Source organism: Sapajus apella, unplaced genomic scaffold (genome assembly GCF_009761245.1).
Source record: "Sapajus apella isolate SASKATOON/1434 unplaced genomic scaffold, GSC_monkey_1.0 scaffold57, whole genome shotgun sequence".
Lineage (NCBI taxonomy): Eukaryota > Metazoa > Chordata > Mammalia > Primates > Cebidae > Sapajus > Sapajus apella.
The window spans coordinates 10,681,453-10,700,479 of NW_022436997.1; the positions used below are offsets into that span (position 1 = coordinate 10,681,453).

Genomic DNA, 19,027 nt, shown 5'->3' on the forward strand with positions numbered 1-19,027 from the left:
GATAGCTTAAGCCCGGGAGTTTGAGACCAGCCCTGGCAACATAGCAAGATCCTGTCACTACAAAACATTTTTTAAACATTAGCTAGGCATGGTGGTCCATACCTGTACTTCCAGCTACTTAAGAGGCTGAGGTGGGAGGATTGCTTGAGCCTGGGAGGTTGAGGGTGCAGTGAGCCATGGTCATGCCACTGCACTCCAGATTGGCTGACCTGTCTCCAAAAAATAAAGCCCTGCCATAGCACTTACACTCCATTCTATGTGAGATAATACTCTAAAGTTTAATTATAAAATAATACTTATTTGGCATTAACTCTGTGCTAGGACACTGTTCTAAGTACTTTTCTATTTTTATTAATACTGTGATTGTTATAGGTAGGTTCTATTCTTATCTATTTTATAAATGAGAATAGTGAGGCACAGAGGTATTAACATACATACTCTCTTTAGGGGAAATTTGAAAAATACGTTAAAATCATTTAAATAGCCTGGTCACATTTTGATGTATTTCCTTTAGTCTTAAAACAAAAATAAAAATCATAGGTTAAATATGTCATTGTAAACATACTTGTAAAAAAAACAGTTGTAGCCATGCTGTGTGTACAGTTACATTCCTTCTTGGATGTCTATCTTGGTTAGTCTCCAGCGAGTGATATATGGATTACAGTCATGAACTGGGAATTGGGAGTTATGGGTTCTAAAGTTACTCTATGAACTTGAACAAATTGTGTACTGTGAAGACCATTCTTCATTTTCATGCTGTCGATTTCAAACTAATGATTTATAAAACCTAGCTCTAAAATTCAGTGCCTTTAAATTTTTCCATATTTCTGTCTCATAGTTTGGTACTTCCAAGTACTTTAATTCAACTTATAAAAGTGATATACAGAGTTTAAAATTTTCTTTCCTTGCCTCTTTTACCTAAGAATTTTCCCATCATAAAAACAATACATATTGGAGAAAATTTGGAAAATACTGAAAAATAGAAAATCAACTACCTACAAATTTACAGCAATCACTAAAAACCATTATTAAAATTTTTATATATTTTGTTTGACTATGTTTTCTTTTTTTGTTTTAAATAGTCACAGATATGCAGTTTATCTTTTAAAAAGTATTTGTGAAAGTCAGTTTTTTCAACTTAATGTAGGTAGCCAGATTTATATTGTCTATTTTTTAAAAAATTTATTTTATTTTGGGTTTTGTTTTTTTTTTAATTGAGTTGGGAGTCTCAATCTGTTGCTCAGGCTGGAGTGCAGTGGCAGGGTCTTGGCTCACTGCAACCTCTGCCTCCCGGGTTCAATTGATTCTCCTGCCTCAGCCTCTCGAGTAGCTGGGATTACAGGTGCACGCCACCACATCCAGCTAGTATCTGTATTTTTAGTAGAGACAGGTTTCCCCATATTGGCCAGACTGGTTTCTCTTTTGTTTCTTTCATTTCAAACAAGAGTGGAACTTTTTTTTAAGGTCTGTTTATTCACGTGGGGGTAAATAAGTTACACATGTTGGACCTATTGAAAGAAGTAGGTCTACATAACAAATGGGGCAGTGGTTTACTGAAAAGAATATAGAGGCTGGGCACAGACTCATGCTTGTAATCCCAGCACTTTGGGAAGCCGAAGTGGGAGGATTGCTTGAGACCAGGAGTTCAAAACCAGCCTGGGCAGCATAGCAAGACCTTGTCTCTACAAGAAATAAAAAAATTAGCTGGGTGTGGTGGCATGTGCCTGTAGTCCTAGCTACTCAGACAGCAGAAGCAGGAGGATCAGAGGATCATTTGAGCCCACGAAGCAGAGGTTGTAGTAAGCTGATATTGCACCACTGCACTTCAGCTAGGGTGACAGAGTGAGACCCCATCCTGGAAAAAAGAAGATTAGAAGTCTGTCAGTGTGCCACTGTATAATTTATTGGTGGAGTGGTATCATTGGTAACAATACCATCTAAATATTTAATCCCTTTTAGCTTTTGAAGTAAGACTCGTGTTAGAGCTAGAATTTACCTGGGTGCAGTGGCTCATGCCTGTAATCTCAGCACTTTGGGTGGATCACTTGAGCCCAGGAGTTCAAGACCAGCCTGCGCAACATAGCAAAACACAGTCTCTACAAGTTGTGTGTGTTTGTGTTTGTGTGTGTGTGTGTGTGTGTGTATATATATATATGCACACACACACACACACACACACACAAGTGTGGTGGTATGTGCCTGTAGTCACAGCTATTTGGGAGGCCAAAAAGGTGGGAGGATCACCTGGGCCCAGGAAGTCAAGACTGCAGTGAGCTGTGATTGTCCTGCTGTACTCCAGTCTGGGCAAGAGAGTGAGACATTTTCTAATAAAACTCTAGACTTTAAGTACTAATAATTTTGATATTTTGATATCATTGTACTGAAGAGGTTTAACTAAAATATGGACCTCTTCAAGCAGTTATATCAAAGAGCAGAATGTGGAAGTTTTAACTTTTTTTGAGTTGCCAGCAGCTTTGAAAAATGCATATATGCACACAAATTTACTTAAAGCTTCTGCTTCTGAACCTCACCCATCAGTAGCTAACACTTAACGGTTAAGGTGCATTTTCTGTTGAGTAATGTTCTTAACAAGTCAGACCATTGGTCTAGAACCAGTGCAAATTGAATGGTGATCACTGTGAAACAAGCACTGCATTTCTTTCATTATACCTTTCTTTGCCTAAACACTTCTAGTATAAATTCCCTTATTTGGATTTTCCCAAGTTAATTGTATCAGTATTGTCTGGACATGGCTTGGCATCACTAAATGGGATAAAGCACTGAATAAATACCACTATTAACATGGTGATGCAGCTAATACAGTGGGATTAAGCTACACTAATAAACTGAGTGATCAGAATGTGGAAGATCTGTTTCATCAGATGCCGGTTAAACCACAGCAGGATTTTTGTCTTCAACTCTGGATTCCATGTTAACCAAAATGAATTAACTTGCCACAGTGTATCCAGAGGCAGAGGCTAGGAGAACAAAGGGAAATGGAACTAACATTCCTTGGAGAACAGTTGAGGGAACTGGGAAGATCAGAGCTGGGAGTGGATATAAATTATGTGAATACCTATTTTCAGAACCTTGAAAGTTATCAGAAAAGAGGATTTGGGTTTACTTCTGAGAGCAGAACTAGGACCAGTGGATGTGTTACAGGTGACAAGCAAGATCATTCTGCCATTTAAAACTTCCTAATGTGTAAGGGCTGTTTTCACTCTCTAACATCTACACCTATAGCAGATCTTATGCACAGTCTAAGTCCTAGCTAGATTAATAACACCTTAAACTACTGAACTGTTTAACTCACTGTCAGCTGATGTTCGGATTTAAATAAAAAATAACAAGGCATGCTAAAAGTCAAGAAATAGTCTGAAGAGAGAAAACAAGCATCAGAGCCAGACTTACATATGACAGAAATTTAAAAATGATCAGACCAAAAATTTAAAGTAATTGAAATGTTAAGGAGTCTAACAGAAAAAGTACATACCATGCAAGAACAGGTGGGTAATAAAGTAGAGAGGTGGAAATGCCCAGCAAAAAAATCAAAAGCAAATGCTAGGGGGAAAAAAATCCCAACACTTGGGGAGGCCTGGGTGGGAGGATCACTTAAGCCCAAGAGGTGAAGGCTGCAATGAGCTGTGATTGTGCCACTGCACTCCAGCATGGGTGACAGAGTGAGACTGTCAAACAAAACAAATTAAGAACATCTTTAATGGCAGTTCAGCAGACGGGACACTGCCAAGGAAGCAAGTAGTGAACTTGAAAACTAGGTCTATAGAAACTTCCCAAACTGAAATGCAAAGTGGAAAAAGAATGGAAAAGAAGTCCCCACAAATAAACAGAACAGCCAAGAATTGTGTGACCATTTGGAAATATATAATGTACATGGGTTTGGAATACTAGAAAGCAAGAGAATGAAGCAGAGTAAATATTTGAAGTAAAAATGGCCAAGAATTTTAAAAATTAGTGACAAGACACCCAACCACCAATCCAGGAAACTCAGAGAACAAGCAAGATACCAAAATGCCTACAATCTGTACTTAGGCATGCTATGGTCAAAGTGCAGAAAACCAAAAAGTGAAAACCTCCAAAGAAGCCAGAGGCGGAATCACCTTACCTATAGAGCAACAAAGATAAAAATTTTAACGAACTTCTCAGCAGAACTATGCATGCAAGAAGATAGTGAGATAATAGCTGTTGAAAGAAAAAAATCCACCAACTTAGAATTCTATATCCAATGAAATTCTTCAAAAGTGAAAGACAAACTAGTGAGTTTGCTGTTGCTGGAGGTGATCAAAAAGAGGTTGAATGAAAAGAACAAGAAATGTTGGGTCCAACGTTTGCCTAACTGTATTCGATACATAAACTTAGCTCTGGAAGTTGGTAGTTAAGTGTTCAGCAAAAATGTATTTCAGTGATTTTTAGGAATGTTGCAAACCAGACTGTACTCTTGGAACTTCACTCTGCTCAGATACCCAGGATCTGAGCAGGCCTATAGCAAAGAACCCTAATTTTGCTTACGAACATAAGCCCAGAATCTCTGACTTGGCCTGCTTGTTAAAACCTTATGGATAGCCATGCGTGGTGGCACGTGCCTGTAGTCCCAGCTACTTGGGAGGCTGAGACAGGAGAATAGCTTGAACCCGGGAAGCAGAGGTTGTAGTTAGCCAAGATCGCAGCACTGCACTTCAGCCTGGGTGACAGAGCCAGACTCTGTCTCAAAACAAAACGAAAACACCTTATGGGACGATGTTTTGTGGAACACACAATTTGGGAAACACCAGATAAGATGACATTTATGACCCTGAGAAATGGGATTCTTCATTAACTGGTTAATATATATACTAAGTGAGTGAGACTAAGAACTCACAGAAATTAAAAGTAACAGTATTAACTTCCTCATTTGAATTTGAGAGCATGTAGAAAGACTGATTATGGGAGTTATTTCTTTACATTCCTTTTCTGCCTGATTTGAAGTTTCTTAACAGAAATAACCAAAGTTGAAAGCTGCTTATCAGCTCCTGGCTTATTCTCTCCACTCCATCCTCCCACCCTCAAGGTCAAATCATCATTAACCGGCAGTTCAGCTTTCCTGGCATTGGGTACCTTTTTTGATTGAACTAGCCCCTTGCTGCCTTTTCCTTAGTGTTTCTTTATGTTGCTGCTATTCTCATTTAAGAAAATTTATCACAGGGCCCATATGCCATTATACATGGGAAAATGGCAACTCTGCTTCACTGCTAGGAATGCCAGAGATGCTTTAAGGACAGAAGTAGATGACCTGATACAAGTCAGTGTTTTCTTATTGGATTTTGAGTTTTAGGAACATAACTAATTGTCCTGTCACTGTGCCGATCCCTTAGTTGAGATTTCATTAGGTTAACATCTTCAGAATATCCACCCTCAAAATAATTCCAGGATATGAGAGGGAGGTTAGCATAATGGTTAAGCATGAGGACACTGAAGACAGATTATCTTAAGTTGGAGGCCCTTTTTGCCCCTGTTTGTTGACTTTGGGTGAAGTTTTGTAATGAGTGGTTAAATGTGATTTAGTTTCATCTATAATACATGGTTAGTAATAATCTCTACCTGTGAAGATTAAATGGAGCACTTACAACAGTGTTTGGCATGTAGTAAACACATGAAAAGCGTAGTAGCTATTGGGTTAGTGTCACAGTGTGGTATATGAAATCTTGGAATATATAAAGTTTATTTGTAACTACCCTAAGAATTTAACATTATCGGTTTTTGAAAACCCAGTTGACAATCAGGCATTGGGTTCCTTGCAGAAGACCTGTTAAAGTATCTTTTTCCACATGCTTCTTAACAATCTAGAAGATTAATGAAACTTTGCAGTAGTAGAATTTTTTAACTTTCAAAAAAGTTTTTATTATAGTAAAACACGAAATTTACCATCTTAACCATTTTAAGTGTACAGTTCAGTGGCATTAAGTACATTCACCTTTTTGTGCAACCACTGTCACCATCCATCATCCATCTCCTGTTTTGTTTTGTTTTGAGCGTCTCACTCTGTTCCCAGGCTGGAATACAGTGGCATGATCTTGGCTCACTGCAACCTCCACCTGTCCGGTTCAAGCGATTCTCCTATCTCAGCCTCCCAAGTAGATGGGACTACAGGCATGCACTACCATGCCTGGCCAATTTTTTTTTTTTTCTGTATTTTTAGTCGAGACGGGGTTTTACGATGTTGGCCAGGCTTGTCATTACCTCCTGGCCTCAATTGATCTGCCCACCTTAGCCTCCCAAAGTGCTGGGATAGCAGGTGTGAGCCACCACACCTGGCCATCATCTCCTGAACTTTTTCATCTTCCCAAACTGAAACTCTGTACCCATTAAACAATAACTTCTCATTGCCCCCTCCTTTAGCCCCTGGCAAACACCATTCTGCTACTAGACTACTTTCAGACTCAGTTTCTTCTTTCACTTAATAAAAGAGAGGGTCCACTGCTGTCTAATGGGATTGTGTCTATATGTGGAGGCCTTCTTGCAAACGTGTTTGAGTTTATTATAGAGAACAGTAATAGGAAATGGGATTGTACAAAGAAAACTGAGACAAAACTGGATGAGGGTTTCACACTGGGTGTCCCACAGGCCTCAGCAACCCTGCCATGGATCTACCCAATTCTTTTGCATCAAGAAGTTGATCTTGCAAGCCACTTCCATGTTGTAGATTTGCCGACACCTTTCATAGCTTTCCCTCTGTTGCAGGAGGCATGACTTCTCATAATACCGCCAATGCTTTATGTCCTCAGTGAACCCATCCATAGTGAGGATTCTGTTTAGGTTTCTGTTTACGCTTTCCACGTTCCCTTCCTGTGCCATCACAGTCCTGGCAATGAACTTCAGATATTTTGCCATGACCTTGGACTGAAGTCCTCACTCTGTAGAGCCTGGCACACTCAGTACCTAGCCGACCCATAATAGTAGAATTCTTAAGAGAATGAAATAAACTAAAGGAAGTGAGACAGTTTGTTAGATGATATTTACTTGAAGTAATTCCCACCAAAAGGTAAAACTTCTTCAGTCAAGGAAAAAAAAAAAAAGCTCCATCTGAGGTGTATAGGATAACCTGTGAAAAGGAATGAGAAATGATTTTATATATTGGAGTTTATATTTTTTAAAATAGTCAATCCCAGGATTAGATAAGCTAAATTTGAGCATTTGTTTCCCAGAAGGTGAGGACAAACCACTGAGATCTTTATCTCCTTTGCATTCTGTCCCCTGGGGATGGTAACAGCTTGACTGATCAGCAGTCTCAAACTCCCTGACGTCATAGAATTTCTTGGCCTTATTTTTAAAAAATGGATGTGTGTATGTTATATCTTAATACTTCAGTTAATTTTTTCTTCTAATCTATAAAAAAGGTCCAATTCCAGGACATGCAAAATGAACTAAAGTAAATGGTGGTGGATTCTAAAAATGAGAACTGAAGCTGCTTAATAATAGTTCTATTGAAGGCGTGGCTTAAGAAAGACTTGTATGTTAAATTCTTAAAAGAGGCAAAGGACATTATACTACAGATAAATGAGGTCCCACAGAAAACAAACTTTGCACGTTTTTTCTCTACAAATTCTGCTGTTTTTATCAAGAAATGGATAGGAAGCCATGGGTCTGCAATACAGTAAGTGCAATGCTTAGAATTGACCAAAGCCTTTAATTGGCCGCTAAAGATCCCTGGATTAAGGTGGTTGAAATAATCTTTTCTTTTTTTTTTTTTTTTTTTTTTTTTTTTCTGTTGTTGTTGTTTTGGGACGGAGTCTTACCCTGTCGCCCAGGCTGGAGTGCAGTGGTGCAGTCTCAGCTCACTGCAGCCTCTGCCTTCCAAGTTCAGGCGGTTCTCCTGCCTCAGCCTCCCAAGTAGCTGGGATTACAGGCGAGCACCACCATACCCAGCTATTTTGTATTTTTTAGAGGTAGGGTCTCATCATGTTGGCCAGGTTGTTCTTGAACTCCTGACTTAGTGATCCGCCCACCTCAGCCTCCCAAAGTGCTGGGATTACAGGCGTGAGCATCACGCCTGTCTCGTTTTTTGTTGTTGTTGTTGTTGTTGTTGTTTGGGTCCCAATTACATAGGAAAGATAAAAGCAGAATTATTAGCAGCATCTTCAAGATAAAGGCAGCCATGTAAATACTTTACGTTCAGAAATAATATGTATTTAAAGCAACTAGAATTTTAGAACAGCTATCTGGGTCAGCCCTAAAATGAACAGGAATTCCAAATTTCAGGAATTTATCTGTTCTTCTGCAAGATGATTCTGATATCATCTCAGAATAAAAACCACAATTATGTAGCACTTCCTAATTTGAAAACTTCTACATCAGTTTGGCCACAGAGCACTGTAAAATAGTTACCCTTATTTTATGAAGGAGGCATCTGAGACTTACTTAGATAATCTTAGTGAGCCCTTGCCTAAGGTTACATAGGTTACAACAGTACTTCCATCCAGATCTTCCAACATCATGGAGTATGGAGGGGGGGGGGGGGGGGGCTGTTAATACTCAGTCCCCTGCTGGACACTGCAAGTAATGTAGTTGCTTCCTAATTATGGATATGAAATTTAAAAATCCAGTAGTAATTCAGAAATAACTCATGTAGTAGAATATCATAGGAAGTTAGCTTGAGAAAAGATTCTATGGCAGTGTTTGGTCTTAATGTAGGCCTTAAAAAATATACACAATTTGGATACTCAACATACACTTAGTATTAGCTGTAAAGAAATCTGTAATGGTAGTTCAGATTTCAAGTAGCTGTAACTCACTTGCTGTACACACAAGGCAAATCACACCTCCTGGTTCACTAATGTTGTAGTATTATATCAGCGTAAAAAAGGCTTTGCCCTTGGAAAGACAAGACAGTGCAGAGATCGCTAGCTAGAAGCCTGGAGTAAGTGGCAAAAACAGATGAAGAGTTTTAGGTGAAGTGAAAATTTGCCTGGATTATAACCGGTGGGCAAAATTTTGAAGAGTGGAGGGGCTTTTGACCAGTGGAATTGAGCCTTGGTATGAAGCTGGAACTGCAAAAACTGACATGAGGGTTGCTCATGACTGAGGTGATACAAGCATTAGGGTGGTAGTGATGACACCGGTGGCAAGTAAAGTGTAAATCAGTAAATTAAGGACATAAATGTGGGCCTTGTTGAATGAGGAAAATAGAGGGAAAGAAATAAAGTGGCTTTGGTCCACAGAGTAAGAAAAATGAGGTAAAGCATTGGTTCCCAAATACAGCCATGCTATGGTGCCTCCTGAAAACATTTATTTTAATGTGATGTTTATTTTAATGTGTGAGTCAATACCAAAGTGAGCACAACAAACCTATGATTGCACAGACATTATTTCTTAGAATGAAGATGTTAAAAAATGAGTTGAGTTAAATATGATGTAAATAATAGTATAAGTGAGTCATGGTAAAGAACATTATGAAGGATGGTAGTTAGCTAATTGAAATTTGGAAAATAGTGATTGAAATTGGAGAGAGGTGGTATGAGGAAAAATTCTGGGGTTGTGGCCGGGCGCGGTGGCTCAAGCCTGTAATCCCAGCACTTTGGGAGGCCGAGGCGGGTGGATCACGAGGTCAAGAGATCGAGACCATCCTGGTCAACATGGTGAAACCCCGTCTCTACTAAAAATACAAAAAATTAGCTGGGCATGGTGGCGCGTGCCTGTAATCCCAGCGACTCAGGAGGCTGGGGCAGGAGAATTGCCTGAACCCGGGAGGCGGAGGTTGCGGTGAGCCGAGATCGCGCCATTGCACTCCAGCCTGGGTAACAAGAGCGAAACTCCGTCTCATAAACTACAACATAAAAATCATATTAAGTAGAATTCTGGGGTTGTGAAAAAGCCTGTATCTTGATTTCAGTGTTGGTTATAGGGGTGGATACACATATAGAAACTGACTGAAGTTTCTACTTAATATGAATTTTATGTTGTGCCTCAATTTAAAAACTTTAAGTAGCTATTGGCTAAAGTTGGGTAAGATGGAAAGAAAAGCAAAATTTGTAGAGCAAAAAGGTACAAAGTTGTTTTATTTGCTGATCTTATTTGTAGTGGAAATGATAGGTAAATTTATTTACATTCTCTGCTTTCCAAAAATAATTTTTAAAAGCATGTAGCTAAATCAATATAAAGAAACTGCTTGTGAATGTTGAATGTTTTGCTTATGAATGTTGCATTTCTTAAGAGATACATGCCTATATACACATGTGTGAAAGAGGTTTAATCATTCAACTGATAGAATTTTTCCTCTTTTTTTGATACTTCATTCATCAGTTTTTTAAGTATATTCTATATGTGTGATATGCGAATGGTCAGCAGGATGTTAAAGCAGTACATTGTTACATGGTCAGAAAATAGTAGTGAAAGTTTAGATATGAGAGAAGTAATTGGGGAAGGTTCAATGCATAGTTTGGCATTTCAGCTGGCACTTGGAAGTATGGAAAGAAATTGGGATCCTTGACAGGTAAGGGAGGAAAAACTTGAGCAAATGATTCAAAATAGGAATTTGTACCATATTTGGCTTTAAGGAAATTTTGTTCAGATAGGGCTTAATATCATAAAAAGTCTATGTAGTTTAAAATAACTTTGATATATTTGCTGTGGTGGCCATATTTGTAATCTTAAAAATCTGCTTCTTTTTTTTTTTTTTTTTTTTTTTTTTGAGGCAGGGTCTCACTCTGTTGTCTAGGTTGGAGTGCAGTGGCACCATCATGGCTCATTGCAGCCTTGACCTCCTGGGCTCAGGTGACTCCCACTTTAGCCTCCTGTGTAGCTGGGACTATAAGTGCATGCCACCCATCTCTGGATAATTTTTGTACTTTTTGTAGAGACAAAAAGTTTCACTATATTGCCCAGGCTGGTCTCAAACTCCTGAGCTCAAGCATTCCACCCACCTAGGCCTCCCAAAATGCTGGGAATACAGGTATAACCCACTGTGCCTGGCTAATATTTTTAACCAAGTTGCATCACAGTGTGGATAATTTAATAGAACTGCTGTTCTGCAAAACATCTCAAATAGTTTTTGGTTGTATCTTTTTGAATAGCAAATGTTGTATCATTTGACCAGAAATAACTAAGAACTATTAATTTCTTCATCAATTTTGATGTATCAAAATCAATTATATTTCATGGTGTTTGGTGTTAATGAATCTTGAGCAGTTTATGTTCAGTTTTTAGTAAAAGGTGAAAGGTTCACCTGAAGGGAAACCAGAGTGTTATCTTCAGTTTTTAAAGCCTCAGTTTTCTTATCTGTGAAACAGGAATAATGATACCTGTGTTTTAGCGTTTTCGTGAAGATTAAGATATGAATGTATGCAAAACAGCTTTGATAATCTGGGAAAATGCTTAATTTGTCCATCAGTCTTTTTTTTTAATAAAGTGTTTATTATAGAACAATTTTAGGTTTACTATGAAGAGAGTATAGAAAATTCTCATACACTCCAGTTTCCCCAATTGTAACACCTTATATTAGTATGATACATTTGTCATAATTAGTGAACCAATATTATACATTATTGACTAAAGGCCACACTTAAATCAGATTTTCTTAATTTTTGCCTAATGTCCTTTTTTCTGTTCCAGGATCCCACCCAGAATGTCACATTCGCCTTGGTTGTCCTGCTTCTCTTGGCTCTGATAGTTCCTCTGACTTTCCTTGTGTTTGATGACCTTGATAGTTTTCAGCACTACTGGTCGTGTCCCTCAGTTGGGATTTTCTGATGTTTTTCTCAGAGCTAAAGTGGAGTTATGTGTTTCAGGGAGGAAGACCATAGAGGGAGAATGCCATTTTCATCCCATGACAAAGGAAATACTGTCAACATGAGTGATGGTGTTGATAGGACCTTTATCACATGGCTTAGGTATTTGTCAGGTTTCTCTTCTTTAAAGTTAGTCTTTTTTCCCTCCTTTTCATACTGTAGTCTTTGGAAGTCAGCCACCACAAACAGCCCACACTTAAGAAGTGGGAAACTTTTCAAAATATGAAGTGCTGTACATGAGCCTTTTTCAGATATAAAATTACAATGAATTTGTTATTGTATTCTTTTATAAGAACTTGGAGAGCACCCAGGCATGGTGGTTCACACCTGTAATCCCAGCACTCTGGGATGCCAAGGCAGGTGGATAACCTGAGGTCGGGAGTTCGAGGCCAGCCTAACCAACATGGAGAAACCCCATCTCTACTAAAAATACAAAAAAATTAGCCAGATCAACAATAGAGTAGGCATCCTTCTTTGTTTGAGACAGGGTCTCGTTCTGTTGCCCAGCCTGGAGTCTAGTGGTGTGATCTCCACTCACTGCAACCTCTGCCTCTTGGGTTCAAGGGATTCTTCTGCCTCAGCCTCCCTATTAGCTGGGATTACAGACACGCCCACCACACCCAGCTAATTATTGTATTTTTAGTAGAGACAAGGTTTCACCAAGTTGGCCAGGCTGGTCTCAAACTCCTGACCTCAGGTGATCCACCTGCCTCAGCTTCCAAAGTGCTGGGATTACAGGCATGAGCCACCTCACCTGGCTGTGTACATATCCTTCTGAAGTGCACTTGGAACATTTTCTAGGATAGAACATGCTAGACCACAAATTAAGTCACAGTAGATTTAAGAAGGTGTTATACAAAGGGTATCTTCTCTGACCACAATCCAGTGAAATTAGAAATCACTATCAGCTGGGCACGGTGGCTCCAGCCTGTTAACCCAGCACTTTGGGAGGCCGAGGCAGGAAGATCACTTGAGGCTAGCAGTTTGAGCCCAGCCAACATGGCAAAACCCTGTCTTTTATAAAAATACAAAAATTGGCAGGCACAGTGGCTCACGCCTCTAATCCCAGCACTTTGGGAGGCTGAGGCTGGCAAATCACAAAGTCAGGAGTTCAAGATCAGCCTGGCCAGCATAGTGAAACTCTTCTCTACTAAAAATACAAAAAATTAGTCTGTCGTGGTGGCAGGTGCCTGCAATCCCAGCTACTCAGGAGGCTGAGGCAAGAGAACTGCTTGAAGCTGGGAGGTAGAGGTTGTGGTGATCCGAGACCGAGCCACTGCTTTCCAGCCTGGGCAACAGAGTGAGACTCTGTCTCATAAATAAATACACACACACACACACACACAAATTGCCTGGGCATGGTGGCGCACACACCTGTAGTCCCAGTTACTCGGGAGGCTGAGGCAGGAGAATTGCTTGAGGCAGAAGTTGCAATGAGCTGAGATCACACCACTGTACTCCAGCCTGGGCAAAAAAGCAAAACTCCATTTCAAAAAAAAAAAAAAAAGAACTTGGAGAGCAGGTATTCTTAGTTAAGGATAATTACTGGGTTATTCAGATAATGGATGTGAATGGTATTGTTCCTGAAGGGTTGGATTACATTTACTGTATCCAAAGCATCTATTGAGCAAGTCAGTATTTTCCTAAGTAAAAAGTGGGGAACTTTCCACATGCAAGCTCACTACTCTATCTTGGTATCTACTTCTCTGTCTTTTACTGCTCTTTTCATGATCCTTTCAACATTGGACACATTTCAGCATTTTGCTGTTAGGTCACTTCTCTTCCTTCCTGTGTATACTATGATTCTCAACGAGGAGAGGGAGGAGGGCCATGCCATCTTGTGGATGGACCCATTAGAATCATGGGAGGTAGTGTGCTATGATGGAAAATATAGAAAATCAGGTTCACTATACGTATATTTTTACTAAAACCACAAAAAATAAAAGTTTGACAAAATCTTGGCTCATGGAAGATGTGCAGAAGAGTAGAGAAGGGAGGGGCAAAATGATTGAGAAACACTGTTGTAAATTGTTTACATAAACCGAATTATATTCTTCTCTTGGTTTTAGCTAGAACTTATGCGTTATAAAGCCTAAATCTTTATTTGTAGCTCAGAATAGTATAATCACATTTCCAAGTGCCTACTAGAAATCCTGTGGATAACTAACACTTAACATGCTTAAAACTGAACGCTGTTATCTTTCTCCAAAGGAGTTTGTGCCCCCGTCTTTGCTCTCTCAGATAACAGCCCCAGTACCCACCTGCTTATGAAGCCTGAACCCTCATTATTCCTCACAGCAGAACCACAACCAATTCCTGCTGATTTTTCTTTCTAAACATTGTTTTAGTCTTTTAAGTTAAGGTATTGTGTACACATATAGTATAGTTTATAAAGGACATTGCTCTATCCTTACTATGATTGGTTTGGTTCAGGCCCTAGTCCTTTATTTCCTGGAGAATTGCAGTAAGCTCCTCCTGGGTTTCTTGCTTAGATGTTTCCTCATCTGTGCACTCTCTAGGATGGTCCTCTCTGGACTTACCTGTGACCACATTTGGAAAGAGCATGAATCTCCCTGCTTTGTGCCATGCACTGTGGTAATAGTGAATTGCCGTGGACGTATCTATTTTACTGCCTGCTACTTCCTTCAGACCAAATTTGAGTCAGGACCCTGGAACTGAGATGGATATAGTGGGAAGCTTTCCTCTGAGTAATACCCTGCTCTGGGTGCTGAGCTTTTGGAGAAGGGGAGGGGTGCAGCAGCCTGAGGTTGTCTCGCTTGCCACTTCTGCTATGGAGCCACTTCCTCATGAGTCAGGGTTGAGGCTTATCAGGGCCCCAGTATTCTCAGTCCTCCACGAATAAGGAAGAACTTCTGATCTGAGAGTAGGGGCTGGGCAGAAACGGGGATTCCTCAGGCTCTTACCTGCTCCAGCTTAGGAATTAGCTTCAGCACCAGGTAGCTAGCAGTAGGATGAGAGGTGCTCTTTCTGGGAATAAAGCCCTCCCGCTGGAAGTTGGAGGGAGAGTGATCCTGTGTTCTTGGCTGCAGCAGCCTGGAGTGGAGCCTCCTTGTACTTAGATGGGAGGGCACAGGAAGGGAGCAATCCTGCTTCAAACACCACAGACTCTTGCCATTCTTACTGAGTTTTCATAGATGTTCTTGTCAAATTTTAGTTAAGGTTTGTGAAAATAAATACTCAAGAATACCTGAACATCTTGTATGTCAAGGTTAAGCATGTTAATATGTTAATCCTCTTTCTACAGGTGTGAAGCAACAGCTAAAGAGTGTGGTTTTTCTTAATGATAATAGTTTACCTGGTGATATCTTTCCAAAGCTCTTTTGATGCTAAAACTCACACTATATATATTTTTTAATTTGGCATTAACTGAGTATAGTACTTAATCTTATGTAGGTCATTATTAGCTAAGAAGTTCTTTCAATCCGTGAATGCTAATGAAAGTGGTTTGATGTTACAGGAGTACAAGCGCAAGCTAGCCAGAGTTTCCCTGGTGCGCAAAGAACTCAGGTCCCGCATCCAGAGCCTGCCAGACTTATCTCGATTGCCCAATGTCACTGGCAGCCACATGCACCTGCCCTTTGCGGGAGACATCTACAGTGAAGATTGATGGGCCAGCCTCTTTCCAGGTCCCAGGACTTTGCAAGAGATGGAGACAGGTTAGGTGGATAGTCCTGTAGTGTTATTTTTGTATATTGTTAAGAGAGAAACACTAACAAAAGGAATGACAAGTAATTTATAAAATTGTTTAAAATGTTGGTTTGTTTACTATTTTATTGGTAAATTAACATGACTTAGTTTGAACAAAGTGATAATTTGTGTGTATTAATAAGCTCACAAATAGTGATTATTTTCAAAAGATCTTTTTGTAAATTTTTTTTTTGATCCAGGGCCTTGTGAGAAATTCCATGTTTCTATTTCTTCTGGTATTTTCAATTGTTTTTCTTTATTTTCTTCAGCATCTAATCACTGAATACTATGTACTTTCTAAAGGGGAAGAATTAATCAGTAGTTGATTGAGACTTTATTATGGTATAGTTAGGACTTGACTGTAAAAGGGACTAAGTGTTCCAACACAATCTTCACCCTTCTCCTCCAACAAAATATCAATTCTGTGTCTCTACATGCCTTTGATTCCCTCTGTCGGTAATTTAACATTAAACATGGATGTCACCTTGAGGGGCAGATGAAAGTCTAGAGAACTGTTCCTTAATAGCATTGCAAAAGTTCCATTACAACTGCCAGTGTAGTTGGATTTATTTTTTAGGATTTTTAAAGTGTTAAGTAGTGATTCCCTTGATTAAGCTGTTTGTAATTACTTGAGTAGATTCATAATGAAAATGCTTTGGAAATGTTATCAATTTTGACATTCTAACGAGGACAACTTTGGTTCTGGAATTGGTTTCTACTTGTCAAATCAGTCTCCTTTTAACATAATTGATCCCTTTAACAAAAAGCCATCTATGAGACTAAAAGACACATGAAATAATGATACTTTTATTATTTCCTTACTCACATAACTTTTTAAAATAGTATTTTTAGCTCTAATAGCTCAAGAACACAATATTCGTTAATGTTCAGCAAAGTAGCCTGAGATATTTTAAATGTTTCCTTAAGGTTTTTGAATGACTGTATATTTGGCAATTAAGCAGTGCCACGCTACAGGGTAGATAGGTAAATTTTATATTTGTATATTTACAATTATCAAAACAAATGTACTTTTACCTTTTATTTCTAACCCTGTGTGTTAGAGCAGTTGCATGCTCTCCTGCCTTTTAAATCACATTGTTAAGCTGTGGATTTGTACTCAGTAATAACTTAGGATAATTTTTTTTTTATTCATTGCTTTACATAGTAGACATTTTTCTTTTTGTAAGTAGATTCAAATTAGATAGTCAATAAAACATCTTTAAAATCCCACAAGCCAATTATGTCTCACTAGTGTGAATGGCTTCACTGTTTCTTTCTCAGTATTAGAAATTTTAGTTAAAATGAATTATATATGAAGAAGGCAGACATTTATTTTTAATAGCCAAGTAGTTCTGCAAATAGTTCTTTTAACAATCTGACCTCTCTCCAAAACAGACACATAGAAGTAGTGCCAATCCATGCACTACTACTACTAATACGTGGCTTATATTCCAAAGTTTTTAGTCAGCTTTTGGGACTTGGGGGTGCATTTTCTCACAGAAACAATAGTAGTTAGGTTCCCTAACACCACCACTGGTAGCTCACCTGGGAACTGAATCCACTTAACCACGAATGTCCTTAACTTGTAACGTGGTTCACAGGTTACTAATTGTAGATCCTGACCAGCATTTGTAACATCGCTCTCACTAGGACACAGCGTGCAGCAACCACACTCACACACTGGGATGTCTGCCTGTGCTGTGTACCTCTGTCTCTAGGTGTAGGAAATGGAAGAAAAAGATTCAGTAACGTGGGGAGGTAACAAATGCACAATTATGAAACCTGGTTGTACATGCTATGAATACTAATAAGTTCGTTTTTATTGTTGTTAATGTGAAAGCAAAAACTTGTATGTTAACTTATTTTCAATACCTTGACCTTATTTATGATCTGCTAAAGTGTGATTTATCCATTCAAAATATATATTTTTTTCCATTTAAAACTAATTTATAAACTATGTACTCCTGGGAAGATTTGAAATCTTTTAGAAGTTTGTTGAAATATTTTCACCATTTCAGACAGACTTCTGACTTAGATACTGATTTTAATGCCAGTATCTGCTCTAAATATTTATGATAAAAATGCATTATTTTTTTAAAGAGCTTGATGAGATTTGTGATAAGTGATAGTACTCAAGAACCTGAATCCCACCCCTCGACCAATCCTCCACAAACTTCAGTTGTTGGTTAACTTATTAACTGAAAACAGACAGTACAGTCTGGTTTAGAAGTCATCTTTTCAGCCTTTTGATAGTTAACATGGTAAGCCTTAGCAGGAAACATTTTTCCTAAAAGGAAGACTTCATTTTCTCAAGAAATGGGGTTAGTTGGGGGTATTATAATACCAAATTTTAAATCATGAGCATTTTCTCCACTGTGTACCTGAGGCAAATCATGCATCTTTGAGTGCAGTTTGATCTGGCCCCTCAAGAGAAAAGCATGATGTCATAGGGCTACTATGGTTTGAATGGATACCATCACTCTTTTCTCCACATACAGTGCAGAAAGCTGTCTGGAGTGGCAATATGAACAGATTCCCGGGCGCTCCTTCTCTCCTTCCGTCACTACAGTAAGTAAAAGGACCATAGAGGGGAACCAGGAATCAGAGAATCAGCTGTGCTCAATAGCCAACCTCCCTGTCTTGGAAAACCATTCCAGATGCAGCTATTTTGGTATCTCGTCTCACATGCACTCTGAATCAGGGTTTTTCTATAAGAAATCTTTCAGAATCAGACCTGGGCATCTTGATTTGCAAAATTAAAATAATAAAACTAAGTTGTCAATCATCACTGTAGATAAGCAACTCATCTTTTTAAAGTATAGTTACTGAACTGATTCTGAGAAATCTTTAGAGAGAAAAAAAAAACAGTACAAATTAACTAATTGGGAAAGTTAGAATGTCCTTTCTGAATTTTTCATTAAAAAATTACATTATATGAAATAACATAAAGCTACTAAACTGCTTTGTATTCTATTAAGAAATAGCTCCTAAAGATGTAGTCTTGTTTCATAGTTGTTACACTATATCAAAGTTTAAAGTATAAGCCCAATTCTTCTCTGTATAGAAAGGAAACATTGTGTTACTTAATGAATTATTTATACAGAGCATTTGTTGCCAACTGTTACTCCAGCCATCCACACAGGAGTCTGTTCTGAGGTGGCAATAGCACATGGGAAGATGAACTTTCCCTGTTTGTTTACCCGTTTTTCTTTGGCTGTATCTGATGACAGTATAAGATGTTCTTAATAAAGTTTTATGTTCTTTTTGAAAAATGTGTAGGTTGTTTTGTGAATCTGATTCATTGGATATAGGGTGGGAAGGGGAAAGATTAATGGACTGGGAGGGAAGCAGAGTACTGGAAGTAAGTCTGATGTTACGATAGAGACTGCTGAAGGAGATTACTTGGCCAATAGTTACCAAACTTGAACAAACATCAGAATTACCTAGAGCAAGCTCCTAGAGCAAGCTTGTCCAACCTGTGGTCTGTACACAACCCATGACGGCTTTGAGTGCAGTGAAACACAAATTTGTAAACTAAAACA

At 38.8% G+C, this 19,027-nt stretch overlaps 2 protein-coding genes across 3 annotated transcripts in view; one reads left to right on the plus strand and one right to left on the minus strand.

Moving 5' to 3' along the window:
• The window catches only part of RPRD1A (regulation of nuclear pre-mRNA domain containing 1A), a 74,561-nt gene extending 55,800 nt beyond the window's left edge, over positions 1-18,761 (plus strand). The window contains exons 7-8 of one of the 2 annotated variants that reach the window (XM_032245313.1): positions 15,256-15,454; positions 17,984-18,761. In XM_032245313.1, coding sequence (XP_032101204.1) covers positions 15,256-15,405 — 150 coding nt within the window. In that variant the 3' untranslated portion in view covers positions 15,406-15,454; positions 17,984-18,761. Of the gene's footprint in view, positions 1-15,255 lie in introns of both variants that reach the window. The other variant, XM_032245312.1, reaches the window with a different exon arrangement.
• LOC116528171 (28S ribosomal protein S21, mitochondrial-like) lies at positions 6,489-7,747 on the minus strand. Its single transcript, XM_032245315.1, has one exon. The coding sequence runs from the start codon at positions 6,883-6,885 to the stop codon at positions 6,622-6,624; it is 264 nt and encodes an 87-aa protein (XP_032101206.1). The 5' UTR covers positions 6,886-7,747; the 3' UTR covers positions 6,489-6,621.
• Positions 18,762-19,027: the final 266 nt, after the last annotated feature.

Bases quoted from the DNA above. Each gene is read 5' to 3' on its own strand.
- LOC116528171 (XM_032245315.1), bottom strand. From the start codon at position 6,885: ATGGCAAAATATCTGAAGTTCATTGCCAGGACTGTGATGGCACAGGAA.